At 34.6% G+C, this 23,180-nt stretch overlaps 1 protein-coding gene across 5 annotated transcripts in view; it reads right to left on the reverse strand.

Moving 5' to 3' along the window:
- Positions 1 to 22,956, reverse strand: part of NISCH (nischarin) — a 36,452-nt gene extending 13,496 nt beyond the window's left edge. For 3 of the 5 annotated variants that reach the window (XM_070937050.1, XM_070937046.1, XM_070937049.1), the window contains exons 1-12: positions 22,687 to 22,956; positions 14,776 to 14,859; positions 13,867 to 14,049; positions 11,756 to 11,804; positions 10,878 to 11,041; positions 8,908 to 9,003; positions 6,655 to 6,750; positions 6,087 to 6,236; positions 5,642 to 5,746; positions 3,190 to 3,375; positions 2,532 to 2,660; positions 327 to 440 (exon numbers count right to left, since the gene is read on the reverse strand). In XM_070937050.1, the coding sequence (XP_070793151.1) occupies positions 327 to 440; positions 2,532 to 2,660; positions 3,190 to 3,375; positions 5,642 to 5,746; positions 6,087 to 6,236; positions 6,655 to 6,750; positions 8,908 to 9,003; positions 10,878 to 11,041; positions 11,756 to 11,804; positions 13,867 to 14,049; positions 14,776 to 14,859; positions 22,687 to 22,773 (1,443 nt within the window). In that variant the 5' untranslated portion in view covers positions 22,774 to 22,956. The remainder of the gene's footprint in view (positions 1 to 326; positions 441 to 2,531; positions 2,661 to 3,189; positions 3,376 to 5,641; positions 5,747 to 6,086; positions 6,237 to 6,654; positions 6,751 to 8,907; positions 9,004 to 10,877; positions 11,042 to 11,755; positions 11,805 to 13,866; positions 14,050 to 14,775; positions 14,860 to 22,686) is intronic. The other 2 variants (XM_070937047.1, XM_070937048.1) reach the window with 2 other exon arrangements.
- Positions 22,957 to 23,180: the final 224 nt, after the last annotated feature.

A 23,180-nucleotide genomic window follows, 5' to 3' on the forward strand; every position in this document is an offset into this window, starting at 1 on the left:
ATATGATATAATGAGACTAAAACTTGGTTGCCTCATATCTCATCTGCCTATTTTACTTTGCCTGGGAGGAACTCAGAAATTTTTATTTCATTTCTGTATTATAGTTTAGTGACCTAATCCGGCATGGCCAAACTATGAATAATCTTAATTACAGTTTAGAGTTTATTCAAATGACTTATTAAAGTATAGTTAATTTCTTCCTTGGGAGTGCAGTAGGCTAATAAAATCTCAGTTTGGGGGAAAGATGCTAGCCTCAAAAATTGTAAATATGTTTTAGTGTTATATTTTAGAGATGACAGTTAAAATGGTTTATTCATATGTCTTACCTTCTTATCAGAATTACTCATTTTGTATTTCACATCTTTTGCTTTTTGTATAGCCTTCAACACTTCAACAGTGTCAAGTTCTTTTTCAGTGGTTATGGTATTATCCAAACAAACCTGAAGGATATCAAGAAGCCAAATTAATCCTCAACTAAAGAAATAAATTGAATTAGATCAATCAGAAAAAATGGTATTTGTCCAGCATGAAAATTGTAATAGAAATTAATGAGATCTTCCATTTTTAAAAATAGGTTTAATGCTTTGACAGAAAAAAAGATACATCATTCATAAAATACAAAAAGGAAAAGGAAATAAATAACCCAAACTGTTTTTGTCACAACCCAGGCTTAACAGATCGGAAGATCTTCATAAATAACATAAATTTCAAACTTTAGGCATGAATGAAATTGAATTAGTGGCTTAAGCTTTAAAGTAACTTTATTTAATATACTTAAAATTAATTTAATTTTAATTTAATTACCGAGGCCATCAATATCTCTGAGCCAAATCTAGAATATAGCAAATGTTTTAATTGATTATACAGTATATTGTCATTTATCATTTTTTGGTAGGCTATATTCCTTTTGGAGCTTATAAAATGTCTTGAAGATACATTTAACAATAAGTTGGCCTGCTATTATCCCCATGTTCAGCCCATATTTCATTAAAAAAATTCTTTACCTAACTTTTTAAAATAAGTATTATTCAAGAGAGTTAATTTTTCATGTGAGAAAAACTCAAGCTTGAATTTCTTATTTAAGAATATCCAAACTTAGCTATATTTTCTTATTCAGAGTGTGATTCCTAAAACAGTAAAAACCAAATGCAGGTAATCCTCGATTTACGCCCACAATTGAGCCCAAAATTAATGTTGTTAAATGAGACATTTGTAAAGTCAGTTTTGCCCCATTTTTTGCCACAGTTGTTAAGTGAATCTGGTTTTTCCATTGATTTTGCTTGTCAGGTCACAAAAGGTGATCATATGACCCCGGGATATTATAACCATCATTAATATATGCCAGTTGCCAAGCATCTTAATTTTCATCATGAGACCATGGAGATGTTGCAATGTTTGTAAGTGTGAAAAAAAGTCATAAGTAATTTTTTTCAGTATCAATCTATCTTTGAACGGTCACTAAATGAACTGTTGTAAGTCAAGGACTACCTGTACTTGCTAAAATGTTATGGTTGCAAACAGTTTTTTCACAGTGGTATATTTTTAATCTCATTTCATTCCAACAGCTAAAAGAAATACACACAGATATTCAATTGAATGTCTACAAAAATTAGCCTTCAGTTAAAATGCAAATGGGAATCACAGTTTAGAAAGTAGACCTAGGAATGTGATCAGGGCACAGAAATTTAATCATTAAATTATCAATTTGTCTAAAGCATCTAAGTGGAATAAGCATAGGCATCTTTCCCAAAGTATATACCAATCATGAAGAATATTGATTTTGACAATTCATTCTTCATTGATGATGCAATGGGGATCTTGCCAAGTATTTTCTTTTACATTTAACTGGACTAGAAATCTCTGGCTTTTTTTATCAGATAAAATAGAGACATTCGAAGTATAAAAGTATCTGGGATTCAACACAAGTTGTCATTTTATGCAGATGGTACTTTAGGATTCATTAGGAATTATAAAAGCTTTTTACTTAAGTTCATAATATGCACAACAACATAGCAGGTTTATTGGATACAAAGTAATTTGGGTAGATCTAATATACTGCCTATTGATTAGGTTTCTGTGATTTTTGAAAATAGAAATATGTAAAAGGGATTTATTGTCCGGATCCTTTTAAATATTTGGGAATAATGATTTAAAATAAAACACGGTTAGTAGATACAAATATTGTTTAGCATAGATGAACAACTGTATTATTTATTAGATGGATGAAAATATGCACTGTGTAAGAGGAAAAAAATAACAGTCTTTCCAAATGGATTCTAAATTCAGCTTTGACTATATTAATCTAGTTTAAACTGTCAAAGCATCAGTTTTGATGTTTTTAATGAAGATAAGATTCATTACACAAATTCAGAAGAAAAGTATGTGTGCTGCCAAAAACCTAAGGCATTTCTCAACACTGTAAACCCTCCCATTTTATAAATTACATTGCTGCTCCTAGGCAATGCTGTTTACACGTCACACATCATATTCAAGTCAAAAGTTAGAAGATGAAAAACTCTTTGAAGATTTACCTCTGAGGCTCTGTCACCAAACTGAGCTAGAACTTTGGTCCTATAATCAGGAATAATACTCAAGGGATTGTTGGATAACACAAGCTTTTCCAAGCATGGAAGGCCTCCTATATTCCTTATTTCATCAATCTGAAAAAATAGAGGCATCTATTTCAAGCATCCATAAACATGGTCAAATATTTTGATATTACAACTGAAATCTACATTATTTAATCTGATTTCTTTCTGCTATATTTCTTTCATATTTTTCTTTTCTTAATGTGATGGCTCTAAGAATTAGGCATTAAACCCTCTCTTCTGAAGTTAATAAATGATTGAAAAGGAGACCAAACACACTGTTGAGATTTTAAGCAAAGATTTAATGAAAAAAATTATTTCTGCTACTTAGAAAGAGTAAAAACATTTCCTTTTAAAAAAGAGAAGTCAAAATGGTCTTCTAAAATATCGGAAACCAGATAAAATGATGCAATAGAAGTCAATTCTAACATGTACATTTCAAACAGACTTCTAAGTATATTAAATGAAAGTATAATTAACTAAGAATATTACCGTAGCTGAAGTGTAATTATTCCCTTAGCAGATTGAAGCTTGGAATCTTAGGCACACTGAGTATAGCATGACTAGTTCTGAGTAAACAAATACATGATTCCCACAGTACCTGGTCCACTTTATTGTTACTAAGATCCAGGTTAACTAAAGAATAGAGTTTGTTGAGTCCAGAAAGTCTTTCCAGATGATTCCCTGCTAAATTCAGTGTTTTGATATTTCCAATTTTTGTATGAATTCCTTCTAACGTTGAAAGTTTATTGTAGGACAGGTCCAGGTGAATAAGATTGTAGAGATGCTACAAGTGAATACATAAACAGATTATGCTATATATTACACAGATTTGAAGTATTAATTCAACAACAGTTGCGCCTATTCAGAAGAAATAGATAAACTCAGCTAATCACTTAAACATGTGGTATGCAAAATGCATCAGAGGTTCACGTAATTCTGTTTTACAACATCTCCCTTCTAGCTTCTGTGCTTTTCAGTTCCATGACATTGGTTTATAAGTCAATACTGAAAATGTATATTGTGAACTTTCATGATTGCAAACACCTGGTACTATGAAGTTTGAAGGATACTTATTTTCCCATCAATTAGAGATTAACCTGAAGAACTCCCCATTTCTATGTTTAAACAAACATTTTACCAATAGGAACTCCAGGTGAATGTCTTTTGAGATATCTGGGCTGCTGACACTAGACTGCATGTTTAATTTTCTTTTAGTTTCCCACTATGACCTAAAGTGACTTAAATGTTAATGATTTATTTATATAACAAAACATGAATACAGTATTTACATAAGACTTCTTTGTTTAGAATGGGTTTTCCATTTTCATCTTTCCACATCTAATAAAAATATTTAAACTCAACAAATCACATATTAATATCTATTCCATGTACTTTACTAACTAGCTAAGGCTTTGCAGGATTGGGCTTTTTACATAGTAGTTAAGCCTTGAGCATTTCTAATATAAAACATGTCATCCTACTACTGTAGAGCAGTGTTCTCAACCTTGGCAACTTTAAAATGTGTGGACTTCAACTCCCAATGATCTTAAAGTCACCAAGTTTGAGAAACACTGTACTAGATCCTTAAGTTCAGCTCAGATGAAATTTTGGTCCCAAATTCCAAAAATTACTTTTAGGTTGAGAGTGATACACTGTAAACCTGTATGCTTCAAATGACCCACCAGCATCCCCAGATCACCCTGACATAATTTGGCAGGTGTCATAATTGTAAACTATTTTAGGAGAGTTGTGAAAGCAAATTCAGGGTGGGGAAAAGGCTTCTCACTTTTTTTCTATCCAAAATCAGCCTAAAAATAGCACTACCTTTTGGTAACATAACAGCATCACATGATCCAAATTGTGGCCTCAACCTCTCCTAAACACTAATTTCCCTACTTTAGGTCATATCCAATTATCATTGGGAAATGTAATTCTAGTTCTAGCTCCAAAGTGTCATTTTTATATGCTTTAAAGGTATAAAAAATTCTCCAGAACAGATTAATGGAACAGAGAGAGTAAAAATACAAGAATGGAGGGGAAAAATTGGCTGGAGTCATTACATGTCTTATATGAAGAATACATATTTCTACAAAAAATAACTACCAAATAGAAACTCCAAGGAATGTTGATTGTAACATTTTTAATGTTTAATATATATATATATATTTCTTTTATATAGTTCCCTGAATTAAACACACTATAGTCAAAAGTTCTGCTGAATCATCAGCAATACTTCCCATTTACTCAAAAATGATGCTGAGGACTTCAAATGCTAAACTAAAACATGGATTACGCTGAAAATCTCCACGAGCTAACAGACATGAGACAGGCTGCACTTCATAGTCAAATAGATTTTTCAGTTATTGTTGGTGGCAATATGCTGACATTACAAACTGTGCAGAGAGTATGTAAGTCTATGTGCTATTGCTATCTGAGGTATAGCAGTTAGTGATACCTTGGTACTCAACAGCTTTGAAACTCATCAAATTTGGTACTCAATGCATTTTGACATGAATATTTTGTCCAGGTACTCATTATTTGTTTCGTACCCAACGCACAAGCTAGAACCTGTTAATGTCAGCTGACTTGTGACTAATTATACTATTCTTTATAAGAATAAATCATTTGGTGCTCATTGTTTTTGGTACTTATTGCACCTCCCAGAACCAATTAATGACGAATACTGAGGTATCACTGTATTACTAAAGCAGAGGACAGGCAATCTGGTTCAAATTACTCTCCAATATTGTTTAATAGATTGCATGCAATAAAAATAGTAGTCTCAAAGAGCTGAAATGGAAAAAAATTAAGATAATGCAAGCCATTGGCAAAGGTATACATTATACTGCAAAGGTATATACTATATACAAGTACCGGTATATAAAATACAAAGGTACATACTGTATTATACTATGTTATAATCAATTAATTAGTTCAACTAATACTAATGACAACAATCTGGAAATCCTAGCAAATAGGCATTGTTATGAGAAATAAAAGCAAGGAGTATCCAGCTAGATTCAGAATAGAATTTAAAAAAAACCACATACAAACACATCATCATTAAGACACATTTTTAAGCAAACCTGTAAATTCTCCACTAATGGTACATCGTTGTGACTTAAATCCAGAAATTCAATCTTCGGCATTAATTTCTAAAATAAAGGAATAGTAAGGCTTCAGTTCAATTAGAAGATATCAATCATAATCCAAAACAATTAATCCCTGATGTCAGCCCTTAAGAATTTTAGAACTATTTTTTTTCAAGCAATGGCCCAAAAGTTACAAGCAGAAGAAATTTCAAGGGATTTTGTACAAGAGCGGACTTTTTACAGTTAAAAACGGTCACCATTCTGTAACATTCAGTGTAATCATTCAATCTTCTGTAAGCCACAACACGTATTAAAAGTACTGATTATATCATTATGAGCGGAAGAGATATATTCTGTGCCCCTTTTGAAACTGTTCTGAAGTATTTTTGCTATGAACTCTTACCACTGAATTGTCAATTTGAGCTATGCTATTATGACTCATATCTAAAGTTGTTAATGTTCTCCAAGTTGGAATAACTGCTGTCACAGGATTTGAAGATGCACCTTCTGGCTCCCACTGATCAAATTCATAGGCCTCAGGTACTAGGACCTCCTGTTCAAACCACATTAAAAATGAATATTTAATATAAGGGCAAGAGAATAGAGATTTCTGATTAGTAAGTCATTATTTGATAAAAACTGTTAGCTTCTAAACAAGTTTAAAACATGGATAATCCTTTCCACACATACTCTTATTAAACTAAATGAATTTAGGCATGTGTATCTGTGTATGTGTGTATAGAATTTAGCATTATTCTAAATAAGACATACCCATAAAATAACTTTACTAAAAATTTTAAATATTAATATCAATAGATAAAAGAATATTATTTAAATGTATACAGTAAAACATCAATTATACAAAAACTGAGCTGAATAAGCAAAGAATATTTTTTATGATTTAAATACAACTTTTAACAAATTATAATCATAATACAGCATACTACAAATGGTACACATTTGACTCTTACCATCATGGATGTTGCTGAGAATTGTACACTTAGTGTTGCTAGAGTGTGCTTTGAAGATGTCAGCCCATTAATAAGTTTTGCACCACAGTGATTTATCTATTTTGAAAAAGCAATAGTAAGGAAAATGAAACAGCAATATAAGAAAACATGAAACTGTTTCATATGAAATTTTACTTATTGTACTCTTATCTCCCAATTTTTATTAAAAAATTAATAAAGTTTTTGTAATATTTTATTAAAAAGTCTCCTTCAGGGGAATACTGTAAATGCAATAAAAGTCAAGAAAGCCAATTATAGTTCCCAAAATTGATTCAAATAAAAGAAAATCAAATATTACTACTACTGAAATCAGCTTCTGGAGGAGTGATAAATACAGCAATCTGAATGCAGCTATGCACAACCACAAACAGAACAACTCTTTCTCCTTACAAAAACATAAAACAACCTTTATGAAAAACATTTTAGTGCTTGGGGGGATCCTCAAAGAATTGTTTTATGCAGGGATTCAAGAATTAAGAAAAACAGGCAAAATGGCCTCCACAGAGTCTTTGCTGTAAACATACTCGGAGTTACCATGCGTTATGCTATGCTACCTTAAAAACCATGTGATGGGTTCTAAAGTACAATCACGGAATATGCACACAATACTCCACCTCTGACATCCCTAATTACAAGAATCCCTGGAAATTGAGATGAGAAACACCAAAGGGTCTAAGAAGCAACTCTCAGTCACAATAAGCAATGGTGGGTTAAAAACAGCAAATCTATGACAAGATTAAACAGTTCTTTTTAAAATTAATTTATACATTATCTTTCCATTCAAAATGAACTCTCAAAACAAGTTTAAGTCAATCTAAAAATGCAAAAAAAAAAAAATCCCAAGTAGTTGAAAACATAATAATCAAACCATTGAGGTTTAAAGGCCTGACTAGAGAAGAATGTTTTTACAAAGATAATGGGTGCCAAATGCTAAATAAATCATGCAAAGGGATGATACATGCTTAGGCTCCCCCTCATGCTGAATATACATGCCTCTGAAAGCAGGGCCTCCCTACAGATTTTAATGACCAGTTTTATCAAGAGAAAAGCAGTCCTGCACAAGGCCAGTTTGCTTTGATGGTAACCCTGTGGAAATGACTTCTATGCAGGCATGAACATGCTCAGATAACAGGGAACGGAGCTTGGAGTTGTGCTGGCCTTTGAAAGGGCAGAAACCTCAATGCTTCTAGCAGCAGGTTTCACAATGTTCCCCTCCAAATGGTTGCATAACTCTATGAAGCTGTTTAGGGCTTTAAATGTTTAACACCAGCTCTTTAAATTCTGATAAGAAAACATTTAACTGCCAATTCACATTCTGGTATTATTTGGCAGTTAAGCTGTTGCATTTTGTCCCAACTGGAATTTCTGGATTCTTCTCAAACATAGCCATGCTAGTGTATTGTAATATTCGAAACAGAAAATGAAATGTGAACTGCTATTGTCAAACCTGACAGTCACGGTTAGCAGTAATGCAACAAATGTCTTCCCTGCCACAACTATTAGCTAAAGATCAGGGTACATTCCAAGGATGTATACCTTCTCTTTCAAGGAAAGTGCAACTCCATCCAGAATAGGCTAAATTTCAATCCCTGTGACTAATCTCTTACGAATGAAGAACATGCACATCTGCCTAGATTTAACTTCAATTTCTTCCTCATTACTCTGCTTGTCATTAAATTTAGACTGCTTACTGGTATTCAGGAGCAAAGAGCAGCAGAGCTGGCTGTCATCTATTCATAATCTACTCCAAAAACAGAAGCGGTTTCCTCAGCTGTTTCATGTAATTATTTACCATCCCAGAGGCAAGGCAGAATATTTTCCAACGTTAAAGGTCAGTGGCCTTTTAAGCTTTCAAGAACTGGCTTATTTCCCTGGGCCTTCGGGCTCTGAACTATTGAATCCCCAGTTGCATGATGGTGTCATTTCTATTTGGATTGCCATTTTATTATTGCTTATTGATTTATGTACCTCAGTTCCGTATTCTTTTTGTCAAGTTCTGTTAAATTTTGTATAAGTTGCTTATAGTAACTTTGGTTGATTTTGGAAGCCCTACAATTTCCTTGTCCCTCAGTATCACTTTCTGAACAGAAGCATCAATACTACTATAAGACTCAAGGTGCCAATCAATCTAGAGGAATGCAAAATCTTTAAGAGTATACATGAGAGCAAGTTCTAGTAAGTACTCCCAAGCAAAACTCTTTTTTCAGAATTTACCTGAATCTGATGAAGAGATTTAAATATTGATAGGTCAAAAGGCAAAAGATGTTCCTGAATATTACTGCTTCCGACAGGTCCACCTGTGCCAGTTATCTGGGGAAAAATACATATGTACATATACATGTATTAATATGATTTACAGAATAATAAACAGAATGCAGAGACATGTTTTTGTGTAGGAAACTGAGTATCTTGTTAAATTATATTCCGGAGTTTTATAAATATATACTGCAAAATTTTAATATTTATGTAATTAAATTTAGTGAAATATTGAGCATGGCACATCGCTCAGTGTCAAGACACTGCACACATTAGGAGGTAAGTTCACCATCTTGTTCTTTCTTACAAAATAGTAACAAAATATAAAGATTTAAACTTCTTTTTGGGAATCTGATTTTGATATACTTTCTATTGTATTAATCTATTTTATTTCTATTTTTCATTTCATTAAAAATCTTTTAAAATCTTTAAAAATGTTCTGAAAATGCTGAGGCTCATAGCTAAGAAAAAATAGTATAAAATTAAGAAGTTCTTATTGAACAATTTATCACTTTAGCAATTAAACAAAGATTCAAATATTGCGAACACTCTGAGGGACAACTTCACATCAAATTACCTCTGGGATAGTGAGAGATTTCAACCATACACCCATTTACTCACTTAAGTATTAACACTTAAATGGGAAATATCTGAATTAATTTTTAATTTCAATGAAGCACTAAGTAAATTTATAAATATCAACCCAAGGTACATTCTATAATACTATTGTATTTCTTATCATTCAAATATAAGAGCAAAACATTATAGGCTTATTCAAAGAAAATAAGTGTAACTTTGGAAAAACAGGATATGAAAAAATATTATAGTGAGATACAATTCTATAAAAAAGCAGAAATGATACTTATTCAGATACAAGTAGAACTGAAGCAAAAAAGGAACTTAGGGAAATAATTAGCTAGAACAATATATAAAGAAGATCTTACTAAAAACATATTAAAGTATTTCAATCTTACCGTTCTAATTTAAACAAAACGTCTTAATGCAGCTTTTAAAGCTCAATATATTTTTCCAAGAGTCTATGTTAGAGGCAATTATTTCTTTCTTCATGGAATTATCTCCATCTTTATATAGTGGTCTAGACAAATATCTGGACCATCATATATTTCTTTGGCATTCTTGTTCTTTCTTCAATGCCAATACTATTGGGAGCATGTGACCTTTAGCTTACAATAAGATATATACTAGTCTTTAAAATAAGAAAGATCTGAATTGCTAATTTAAATATGCAGGTCATGGAAGGTATCTGTTTTTGTTTGAAACTCACCATCTTTTTTTTTTATTTTTTTTTTAATTTGATTTATATGCCGCCCTTCTCCGGAGACTCAGGGCGGCTTACAATGTGCTCAGCAATAGCCTTCATCCTTTTGTATATTTATACAAAGTCAGTTTATTGCCCCCACAACTGGGTCCTCAATTTACCTACCTTAGAAAGGATGGAAGGCTGAGTCAACCTTGAGTCTTGGCGAGATTCGAACCTGCAGTAATTGCAGGCAGCTGGTCTTAATAACCAGCTTAATAACAGGGTGCCTTAGACCACTGTACTACCAAGGCTCTTGGTCTTTCAGGAAGAAAGACCTGTTGAGGTCTTCTTAACAGAAGACCTCAACAGTGCTACCGTATTTTCTTCCAATTTCTTCTACTAAGGCAGAAAACACTTCCTATAAAGCATAGTCTCTATAGACAACCCAAATGAAAATTTGTCGGGGCCAAAATTATTTAATTTGATTTTATTCTATTTTTAAATTTTGTATTGTATGTGTTTTTATTGTCTGGCTGTGCACCGCCCTGAGTCCTTCGGGAGTAGGGCGGTATAGAAATCTAATAAATAATAATAATAATAATAATAATAATAATAATAATAATAATAATAATAATAATAATGAGCAACTGAAATTAGAATCTGTTACCTTTAAATATTTGAGTCTGCATGTGAAATCCAGAATGTGACCAAGATCAGTTCTGGCATCACCATTTGCACATGTTGGTTTCCCCTGACGCAGCTGTTGAGTAACAGCATAAAGCTGCAAAGGTTTAATATTAAAAACTTCACCAGCTATAAGTAATTGCTCTCCTAGAAAACAAGATGTAAATATTTATGAATAATACCTAGAGAACAATATTGTAAAAAAGAAATGATATGATAGTGGCAGAAATCTGAAACAAGGATACACAGTCTTTTCTGTTTCAAAGGACATTTTATCTTGTGTGGTATCCAGAAAGTACACTCAATCCACAAGCATTCATTCAATGACTGTTCAAAGTTACAATGGCACTGAACAAATAATGGTTATGATTGGTTCTTGGAGTTCCAGCTGTCCCAGCACTTCACAGTCATATGATCTGATCTGGGTACTCAGTAATTAGTTTGCTCTTAACAACCTTTTGTGGTGAACCACAATCAAATGATGAACATTTGCAATCTTCTCTGTTGGCTTTCCCAGAAAGTCAATGTAAGTCTTAAGTCTTCCTCACCCATGCACCTCTGCATTTGTGCTGCACTGGCCATTCACATATCCCCTTCCCCTCAGGCAGTCTCTCACACACACCCATGTCTTTCAGGGCAGAGGTGACTGCAAAAAGTTAGGTCGTAGTAATAGATCCTGTATGCATTTTACAATCTATCCAAAGGTAAACATCACATAGTTTGGTGGGATTCATTATCCTCTTTTCTTTCTGTATACTGTAGAAAACAAGATTTTTAAACAAAATATAGATGTAATGTGTACGATTCTATTTCAGGGATAACATACTATAAATAAATGTTAAGAATTCTGATGTTTCATACCTTTATGAAAAAGTTCTTCAGCCAATGCAGCTGTGATTCCAATGATTTCCTGAAAAAAATAAGAAATAAAAAGATAAAATCAAAATATTATTTAAATCTATTAGTTCATAAAACATTTGTGCACATGATTTTATATATTAAGCAATAATGCTTTACTTTTTTTGAAAATTATGCAGGAAGTAGAATGCTTAGATGCTAAATTCTACGTTTAATTTCTATATGGAAACATCCAGTGCTCTTGTGCCGGTTTGGTCATTATTCTTCCTAGCTATTCCAAATAATTCTTGAGAGATGTTTTCAGAAGACCCCATTCATATCATGCAGTCTGATCTAAAGTATATAAATCCAACTCAGTCTATGACACTTACATTGCCTCTCCCTGAAAGTAATATGAATGATTTATAAAATAGTGTAAGCACAATTCATGATGTAGTAATAATAGTTTTACTGGCCAAAATTCTGGGATCAGTTATAGTCATAATTTCAGGACCACCTGTACAAGAAACTATTGTTGTCAAAAAAACAAACAAACCAAAAAAGCACATTTATTATTTATTATATTTCTATGCCACCATCTTCCCTACAAGGTAATTCTTGGCTGTTTTTATCATTTCAATTTTGACTATGTAACAACTACCTCTCCTTTTTACTGATATCACCATTAATAGTGTTGTCATGGCCAAATGACAAATAAATTGCTAGTAAATACATCAGGAATAAATACAATGTATAAAAGATGCTCCAACATTCAATTTCTGTATGGAAAAAGAGGAAAAAAATTGACAAAATTATATGTTTATTTCTTCATGGAACATTTTCATCTGATTCAATATTTTCAACTCAATGCAGTAAAATCATTAAACAACAAGGCAATTTAAATAAGAAAAGGCTTAGTCTTGTAGCACTTTAAATAAAAGTATCCTTCTTTCATTTCTCTGCCTAAGTTTTATTTATTTATTTATTTATTAGATTTTTATACCGCCCCCTCTCCCGAAGGACTCGGGGCGGTGAACAGCCAAAGTTAAAAACATACAATATAAACAATTAAAATACGTTTAAAACAGAATTAAATCTAAAATGGCTCCCCAATTTAAAATGCCTTACCCATACCCCTATAAAAAGACGAATTTAAAATTTAAAAATTTTAAATTTTAAATTTAAAATTTTAAAGGGGGAAGATTTAGGCCAGGCCAGCTTGATAAAATAGAAAAGTCTTAAGCGCGCGGCGGAAGGTGCGCAGATCCGGGATCCTACGTATCTCCGGGGGGAGCTCGTTCCAAATCGTAGGTGCCCCCACAGAGAAGGCTCTCCCCCTAGGGGCCGACAGCCGACATTGTTTGGCCGACGGCACCCGGAGGAGCCCCTCTCTATGGGAGCGTACTGGCTGGTGGGAGGCTATTGGTTCCATGATGGCCATATTTTATGCTCAATACACAGCATGGAAGTACACTGAACAAATGAAGAAAGGAAGACAGTAATAGGGCGTGCTGGAATTCCCATTGCTAAGTATGAGGTCACATGACATCATGTCTTATGACCACATTGCTTGGTGATGGAAATTTCAGTGCCAATTGTGACCAAGGACTACCTATACTTTTGTTGCTTATTTATTTATATCTACCCTTCTTGTAGGATATATTGATAACATTTACTCATGCATTTGTCACCTCCTAAATGGGCTACTTTAATATGGTTTCGTAGGACTGCCCCAGGTAATGACTTGGAAACTGCATCTGATACAAAATGCAATTATCCATGTAATGGAAACACCTTGATACTATCACATAACATCAGTACTTCAAGAACTGCAATGGTTTGTTCAATTCCAAGTGCTCGGAATATCCATTTATCCTTCTATGTATCTATCTATCCATCCGTCTGTTTTGTCTATCAAGCTTTGTTTCTTATGGGAACCTGCTTAGAATAGTATTGACTAAAGTGACTTAAAAGCATTTTTAAATAAATAAAGCCAATATAATGAGAGGCCATTTGACTGCTCAACTAACAGAAACTGTTCAGTAAATAACAATGCTCTTATGTTTAAAACAAATGCAATGAACTGAAAAGATAACAGTGCAAAATTTATTAAAATGTGGTAGGAAAGAACTTACGTATAAATGAAAATGTAAGAATTGTGATAGTACTTTGGGTGCTGCCAATGGAAATATAGCAAGAAGGGTTTGTAAGTATACTTCCAACTCTTTTTGTCTTTTTTCCACCAAGCTCTTGGAATTTTTACCAATAATCTTTTTGGGAGGCAATATATTCTTGTCTATCTTCTTCTCTAAAACAAGCTGTAAAAGACACAAATTAGGTTGGTCTCTAAATGAATCAGTGATTTAAGAATTATAACATTAAATAATACTAATAAGACATAGTTCTCATAAAAATACCATACATATAATAATTGATAATAAATCTGATTTATATACATTTTTTTTTAAAAAAATGACTAATTTCTAACCACAGCTGCTTGAGATATAACCTCAATTTGTCTGTCAATTTTGAAGGCTATTTCCTAATTACCACTCTATAACTTAACTGGGTAAGCAGACAACTTAATTATCTTTCTCTTAAAACAGGGGTTCCCAACCCCCAGTCCCTGGACCGGCACCAGTCCACAGTATGCCAGAAACCAGGCCATGTAAAGAAGCAAAGCCCCATCCCCAGGATCCCAGCAGCATGTGAAGCTATGCCCCTCTGGTTCACGGAAAAATCTCTCTCCATGGAACTGGTTTCTGGTGCTCAAAAGATTGGGGGACTCTGTCTTAAACAACAGCTGTTTTTAAGTGAATTTTAACCTCTGAAGGGCATCTTTAGAAAAAGAACTTACCTTCCATTCTTCAGTCCTTTTTTCCATTAAGTGAAGCTAAAACAAGCTCCTGGGACAGTACCCCACTACAACTTAATAAGCCAGTATTCCTTTTCAAAAAGCATACAAGCATGTCAGAACATTTTCTAAGTGACTGATGTCAAAGATTAAGCCAACTATTTTAGGGATAAAATTTCAGAATAATTACCTTTTCATGAAGATCATGGAAGTCACTATATCGATGTTTTACTATCCACTCATGGGTTCCAACAATCACTTGAATGATATATACCTAAAAGAAAAACAGCCTTTAATCAACAAAAAATGGTCATACACATTCACATAAAAATATACAATATACAATAAATGCAATGCTGCATTTATTTTAAATCCTATAAAGATTTTTGAGCTACCATTCATGTACAACTCTTCACTTCAAATGGTGATATGAACACAGTGTAACCAAAAAATTACAACAAAGTTGAAGTCACTTTCTATTTATACTAGATTATTATTTTGTTACTGTTTGAGGTAAACGGAATACCATTTGAAAATGCTGAAACTACTATCTGGAAAAGAAAATATTACCCAGTGTGTACAAATCTAAAGATTATTTATTTATCAAATTTATATAGCTGCCTATCATTACTCTGGGTGCTATACAACAATAAAATAAAATCACAATATATAAACAATTATTTTAAAAATCATTATGAATTACAGAAAATCAATATTAAAAAATACTGTAACATGCTAACATTAAAAAGGTACAGAAGTTCTTATGAAATGTATTAATACTTAATGGTCTCAAAAATGTTGTATGTATAAAATCCCTACATCCTTCCCAAATGTACACTAGAATTAATAGCTCACAACCAGCTATTTATTATTTGAGCACCTTGAAAACCATGAAATTAACAGATGTCAGCACAGATATATCCAGAAATGTTATTACACTGTACAAATAATGACAAATGAAAAACTAACAATAGCTACCTTTCCTTTTGATCATAAAGCTTCCTTAAAATGCCCCAAATTTTAGACTGCAAGAACAGATGTCAGCACAGATATATCCAGAAATGTTATTACACTGTACAAATAATGACAAATGAAAAACTAACAATAGCTACCTTTCCTTTTGATCATAAAGCTTCCTTAAAATGCCCCAAATTTTAGACTGCAAGAACAAAAACAAGTTTTCAGAGAGAACATGGCTTAAAGATTTGATCTCCCCTATGTCACTTGGAGGATATTGAATAGGCTGAGGGTGGGAGTACCTAAGTGTAAAACTAATATGCTCAAATGGGAATTGCTGATGGATAACAACACACTATCTGTTGGTCTGTCAATTACTACCAGTAGAATGCATTGAAAGTGATTTGTTTCTGGCTAATAATAAAGCCAAAAATGAGCAGCCTCATTTTGGCAGTTTAAGGTTTGATCCTGACACAAAATAAATAAAATCAAAAGATAAACAGCAGCTAATCTGAAGCAACATCACAAAAATTCATAGGGTTTGGTTGGAGATGCAATTATTTTAAAGGTGGCTCAATTCAGAGATGGTGAAAATTCCATTTAAGCCGTGTGAATCCCACTGGTTAAAGTAGAGGGACGAGAAGATTTCAGTGACTTATGCTCTATTTTCAGTGTCTAAATAAATAGGCAGCTATTTTTTTCAATGGAGACATTCATGGGCTCATTCTGCTATCAAAGCTCCTCTCACATATACATTTTTGTCCATCTCATACAATAAGAGTTAGCTACAGTTTTTTCTTCAGCAATATTTGCAGTTAATTAACAAAGCTTAGCTAAAAATGAATAAATCAATGGTAAGCATTGGTATAGAACTGGAAGGCTTTTCATAATGCAACAACAAGAGTAGATATACCCACAAAGCATTAGCATGACTTTTATTCATTTACAGAATGAAAACACAAGAATAAGAAGAGGGAAATACAATGTATTAAAATGTACAAAAATATAAAAATTAGAGTGCCTGTTCTTTAGAACAATGGAAATCAACTTCAGTGAAGTAGCAAGCAAACAAGCAAATTGAATTTGTTCCTATTCAACCAAAATGAAAGTATCACAACAGCTCATTTTCTTTTTCAATAGTATTGATTTGTAAATTATATTCTTAAATTATACTTTTCAACGCTAATTCTACAGAACTATGTGATGTCATATAGTAATCACATTATTCATGTAAATCTCAATTGGCTAAGAATGCTGACAGGATACATTTTACCTTAAGACATTTTCTTGTAAATATAACTAGATGCCATGATTTGGTCCTAATGACTTATGAATATATGGACAACTTCTTGCCATCTCAATTGTCACTCTTTCAAGGATATTCCAGCATTCTCCTGAACACTGACCATCTATCATATCTGTTTTCCTCTTCAATGTCTCTGAATCTTAGTAAACACTTTTTTCTAGACCATCATAGATTCATATCACATGCCAAAAATATAGAAGTATTGTTGTTCATTGTTATAAGGAAGTGGCTCATCTTTATTCAATCTAGAATCTAATTGGTTCTTCTTAAATGTCAATGCTCCAATTAGCCATTAGTAATACATCCTTTCTATATCCTGCATGTAGTGCTTCTTACAATTTGTTATAAATTTCTTTTCTTCCGTCACTGATTTTGAAATAGATGCTCATATTTGTGTAACACTGATGTTCACTAGATATTGAGTAATTCTAATAGATAGGAATTTATCATTTATTGAATTACAGCTGAGATTATTTTCAGTGTTAATGATACTTCATTCCTTTATATGGTCTTTATCATATATTCATCTGATTTGAAAAGGCTCATTTTGATAAACTAAATGAACTTAGAACTAAAATATCCAATTTGCATGGTTCATTTCCACTTTGATAATTTCAAGTCCTCCTTGGTTTATAGTTCTCTCATTCCACATTCCAACTGTCCTTTTAATCAAGAAACTCTTCTTCCAAATTTGAAATTAGTCACTGAATTTTCTCAACAATCAGATTTCTTTATGGTTTTGTCTAAGTATATGACTTTCAGATTATCTTCCCAGTAATTAGCAATTTTATTTTAATCCTAACCAGTGAGCATTATCTGGCATGAAAACATGTTTCAGGTCTATCTACATGATTTTCTTGACAATAATACAGAAATGATTTGCCTTTACTTTTTAACATATTTGATTTTTGGAAAATTTCTGTTTAACTAAGCTGGATTTCCTCATACATGAAGATACCACCCACCCTCTCCACCTGATTATAGATTACAGGTAGTCCTCATTTATTGACTTCAATTGATTCTCTTGATTCAATAGTTAAGCAAAATTGTTGTTAACTGAACATCACATGAGAATGATTATGTTTATGATTTAACTTCACTTTTCCTGTTTTACAGCATCAGAAGGATATGAATCCAAACTGCAGGGAAGTTTTCCAGAACTTGACTCTCGAGAAAATCAGGTTAAAAAAGCACATCTTATAACCCCTTTTCTTTACTCGCCAATCTTTGGAACATTCACCATGGCTAGAATGGAATTGAATTGTATTTGCATTCATTGGAGAGTAAGGGATTACAAGAGAATAAACAGAAACATATTGGGAATACATATTCAAAGGAATGCTGTTTGCAGAGGATAAGAGCTGCTTAGGAGGCAAACAAAAGCCTTTCAGTGAAACTGATTAAGGTCTGGTCAGTGTCATGCAGCAGGAGTAGCCTGTCGAAAGGTTCAACTAATTAAGGTTATAGAGCAAAACTTATTAACATGTGGTTAAGCACCTTTTGGGAAAGGCTGTACTGCAAAGAAAAACAGCTCAGGAAGACACCTGTTTAAGCAATCTCTCCATTCTGTAAAGAGGGGGGAAAGGGGGGGCAAAATGGATCAGGCACACACAACTGTGATGGAATGTGCAGCTGAAGTAATGGAGGGGGAGAATGTCAGAAGTAGGACTATGGCTTCCCAGGCAGATGGCAGCAAATTCCAGAGTGGAGTCAAAGGCAAGAGACTTTGCAATCCTGTACTGGATGAGAGAGGGATAAAAGATCCAGGGTAGCCACATCCTAGAATCTCCCAGGATGTATCTATTAGGTTATAGGTTTAGTCTGTCTATTAAGCATAAGAAAATAAAGAACTAGATTCAATTGGATCTTGCTGTATCATGGGCTTAGGCCTGACACTGGCTATAATGGTAAATACATAACAGAGAAAAACTGCAAGGATCATAAATGCATGGATTGGTTGCAAAGTCACTTTTTCTTTATTGTCGTAAGTGCCAATGGTCACTGTCTAAGGCAGTTGTTAAATGAGAACTACTTGTATATTCGTAGCTTCATCTCTTCCCTTCCATTCCAATTTTCCTGTACGATAGCTCACGCTCTGCTGGCTTCAATTTCAGGATCAGTGAAGCTACCGAGCCTTTCTATTATACCAAGATGATAATCCCTTGGGAAGATTACAAATTCAATACAAAAAGTGTGTGTGTGTCCGTGTCCATGTGTGTCCTATTTAGAAAGCTAAGTTATGAGCACCGTCATACACAATCTGGTTCTGACTATCTTTTTAACTGACTGGGTTAATGGGGAGAGGGTTAGCCAAGCCAAACATTCACAGAGAGGAAGACGAATCAGTGTATTCTCCAAAGCACCTTTGGGCAAGACAAGAAATAACAGATGGAAGCTTAACAAAGAGAGATCCAACCTAGAATTAAGGAGAAAATTCCTGTTAATGAGAAAAAATTAATCAATATAATGGCTTTCCTCCAGAAGTTGTGAGTGCTCCATCACTGGAGCACTTTTTAAGAAGAGATTGGAAATCCATTTGTTCAGAATGGTAAAGGGTTTCCTGTTTGAGCAGGGAGTTGGACTACAAGACCTCCAAAGTGCCTTCAAACTCTGTTGTTCTAAGTACCTCCATTTCAATCACTCATTAAAACATTAGAATATACAATGTGCTAGTTCTAATAAATAATGTAGTTGAAATACCACCAGCAACCTTGTTATACGCCGTTATGCAACCTACTGAAGCTACATATGCATGAATTTAAAGGAGGATCTTGCACACCACTGGAGTTTTCTTTGAAGTTTTCACTGCAGCAGCTCTGACTGTTGAGGGAACTAGCTGCTTTGCAAACTGAACAGTAGAAATACAAGATGCTGCAGCAAAAAATTCAAAGAAAATTCAGTTTGCATCATCAGCTTTTCCAGCATATACTCTCCTCCAAATTATGCATCTAGAATAAACACAACAATCTGTACATCAATGAACACACATAGGAAATACAATGATTTTGTTTTACAGTTGAAGTGATAAACTATATATTCTCGGTAATTGCCATTTTTTTAGCTCTAGATTTAAATATTTAATGTTACAAAGAATCACAATTATCCAGATAGGGAAGCCCTGCATTTAGTGCTTGCAGATTTCATCAGAGAAATAATCTAAAAGGGTAGTGAATACATAAAGACAGATTAATAAATACAAAATCCCCTTTATCCATAGGCATAAGATTTCACATTGGACCTTATGAAAGAGGATAAAGTTATTAGCAGCATAGTATTCTTCTAGAACAGGCCTGTCAAACTGGCGGCCCAAGGGCCGGATACGTCATGCGCAGGTCATCCCCACCCCCGGCTCTGCAAAGGCAAAAAATGTCATGATACGTCATGATCCGCCCCCTGATGTAATCGAGTTTGACACCCGTGTTCCAGAAGATGTGAGCCATAATCATGTTCAATGCTAAGTCAGAATTCCAGAACTGCTATTAGTTTAAGGGTGCTGCTGAATCCAGCCCTTTCTTTTTATTCTTCTAATCAACAGCAGATAAAACTACAGATTTGAAAGTGTATTTTTTTTATTGTAACAGGTTCTGCCTTGTAGCTCACTTTTTCCAAATGTTGAACACTTGTTGGTGAAGAGAAAACAAACAAGTGGGAAGAAAGATAACATCCTTTCTACAATACTTACAAGGATGTATAGGATTCTGACTGAGACTAATGCAGCCAGTCACTAAACAGCTCTTCTTCAATCCGGTGCCCTTGGGCTGCATTGTGTCTTTTTCTTTCACAATTCTCACCAAAATGGGAAAGAGCAAATCATACTAACTGGGAATTCTTGAGGTGGCAGATCCAACCCTTTAATCTAGTATTAGGTCAGAACAGGCTAAACTTCATAGCACATTTAATGGAAGGTTTTTAACCTGTCACCCTACAAAAATGGAAGATTACTATTCCAACTTCTTGCTATGTCCTAAATAGCAAGATTTTATATATCAGATTTTTATCACATATCAAGTTGCACAACTATACCTTTGATTTATTTTATTCTTGACACTCTAATGACACCGTGCAATAAGTTCTCTACCCATTTCTTTCTACTACAGTGCCTGGAATTGAAAATATTGCTGCTCAATAACAAACCAAACAGATCCAGCACATTACTTTCAACATGAAAAACTTAACCACATACTTTTACTCACTTCTGCTGAAAACATATTTTTATCAATTTTAGCTAGCCCATGGATTATGTCTTAGAAATTGTGCAAATAAGCAAACATTAAATTTAGAACTACGGCATTAAACTTTATCTTGTTTTTAATAAAATCTGAATGATCTTCACGGATCTCAATTTTTTTAGAAAGGTTAGAACTCATTAGTACTTGCATGGGAAATAACCAAGAAATCCCAGGTCTACAAATCAGATTGAGAAATCATAAACCATCTCAAAAGGCACTGGCAAACACTTATGTATTTTAATGGAAGAAAGCTACAGTATATAAATGTATCAGTATAGTCCCTGGGAACTGAACTCATCTCAAAGGTCTCTTCAACTGTTCATTTTCTTCTGATTACCCCGTTTCCCCCAAAATAAGACCTCCCCTGATAATAAGCCCAATCGGGGGTTTTGAGCACATGGCAATAAGGCCAAGCGCTTATTACAGGGTTCAAAAAATATAAGACAGGGTCTTATTTTCAGGGAAACACGGTAAGTAAAAATGTCCTCAAATATAAACTTGAATATTTTTGCAAAGCATGTCAGTAAAAACTCTGATTCTTGATATTTTGGATGCAAGCTCCAATGAAATAAGGCCTATTCATAGCATATTATCAGTTCATTAAAAAGATTACTAAAACAGTATGCTCCATAAAGAAAATCCATAGATAAAAATTATTTAACTACCATAGATGAAAAATTAGCAGATGAGCCCATTTTGGTTATATAACAAAACAACTAAAGTATATTATATATTAAATATATTAAAGCTTTTTGCAATGTTAGCTCTTAAAACAGTGAGTCACAAAACAATATATATTTATTACAGAGACATAACCGTGTATAAAAGGACAACTGTAATAATGTGATTGGAAAAACATTACACAAATAATTTTCCTTTCCTCCACAGCAGAATTCAAAAATGTTAACTAATAAGATTTCTATCAACAGTTTCATAAGTTGGATTCAGATGCAAGAATATCTGAAGCTGAGTGACTAACATTCTTTCCACATTTTACATTAAAGCCACGTATTATATTCTTAGCTCCTTCTCCAAGGGATGCTGCATGCCTATTCAGAAGAAAGAGAGCAAATGTTCCTGTCTTTCCCAACCAAACCCCTTCAAGGTAAGTTAGACACAGCTCATTCCTTGTTGCCAGCGCTTTGGTGATACCGGCAGGGAATGATGGGAACTAGAGTCCCACCTATCTGGAAGGCGCCAACTTCGGAAAACGGACGATGTGCCATCTCAACCCGGAATAAGACAACACCTTAAGCTACCAGAGCTGTTGCTGAGACATCAATTTCCTTCCTCTAGGGATGCTGTTTTCTTTTGTTTTTCCACTCAGGAACTGAAGAACTCCGTGAAAGTCTAAAACACGGAAAACAGCGGCCAAGACAGTTTGGCCCCGAGCATCCACGCCAATGAATCCGTGCGCTTGTCCTTCTTCCTCCGTCAGAAAAAGGCGTGCAAGTTCCCCGTGGCGCCCAGGGATGCCCGAAAACGCTCCGGGACAAGGAGCCTCTCTCTCGCCTGAACCGACGGCGTTTTTCATGGGACCCCGGGGAAGCCGACGCCTCTGACACGCCAAACCCACCCGCCTCCACAACCCCTTCGCACCCCGCCTCACCGTGTAGGTCTCCACCAGTTCCGATCCCAGAATGCGGATGCTTTTGGGAGGCTCCTCGCCCTCTTCGCCGGTCCTCAGCGCCTCCATGTCCCGAGTCGGGAGCGCAGAGGTTCGGGACTCGATGGGCTACTGTGCTCGTTCCGCCGCTCGTAGAGGAAGGCGAGCTCCGGGGGCGGCGAGTGTCGTGGCAGCTACCGCGCCGCTTCCCTCCGCGCTGGCCGTGACCAGCTCGACTACAGTCGTCACGGGCGCCATGTTTGCTCTCGTGCCGCCTCCCGCCCCTATCCGCGTGACGGAGGCCAGGCCCGGATAACGTCACTCAAGGCTTCGGGAAAACAAAGGGGGCGTGCCCTTGGGCTAGGGGGCGGAGCCTACGAGGTCTCGGCGTTAAGAGCTGGGTTGCGAGGCTTCGGTCGGCCGCGAGGCGGCAAGCAAAGCGGGTGGGGTTTGTTTACCATCAAGTGATGCCCCGATGTCTGCACCCTAGCAGGGTG

This window comes from Pituophis catenifer, unplaced genomic scaffold (genome assembly GCF_029215685.1).
Source record: "Pituophis catenifer annectens isolate HBS135680 unplaced genomic scaffold, rPitCat1.0.hap2 SCAF_2, whole genome shotgun sequence".
Taxonomy (NCBI): Eukaryota; Metazoa; Chordata; class Lepidosauria; order Squamata; family Colubridae; genus Pituophis; species Pituophis catenifer.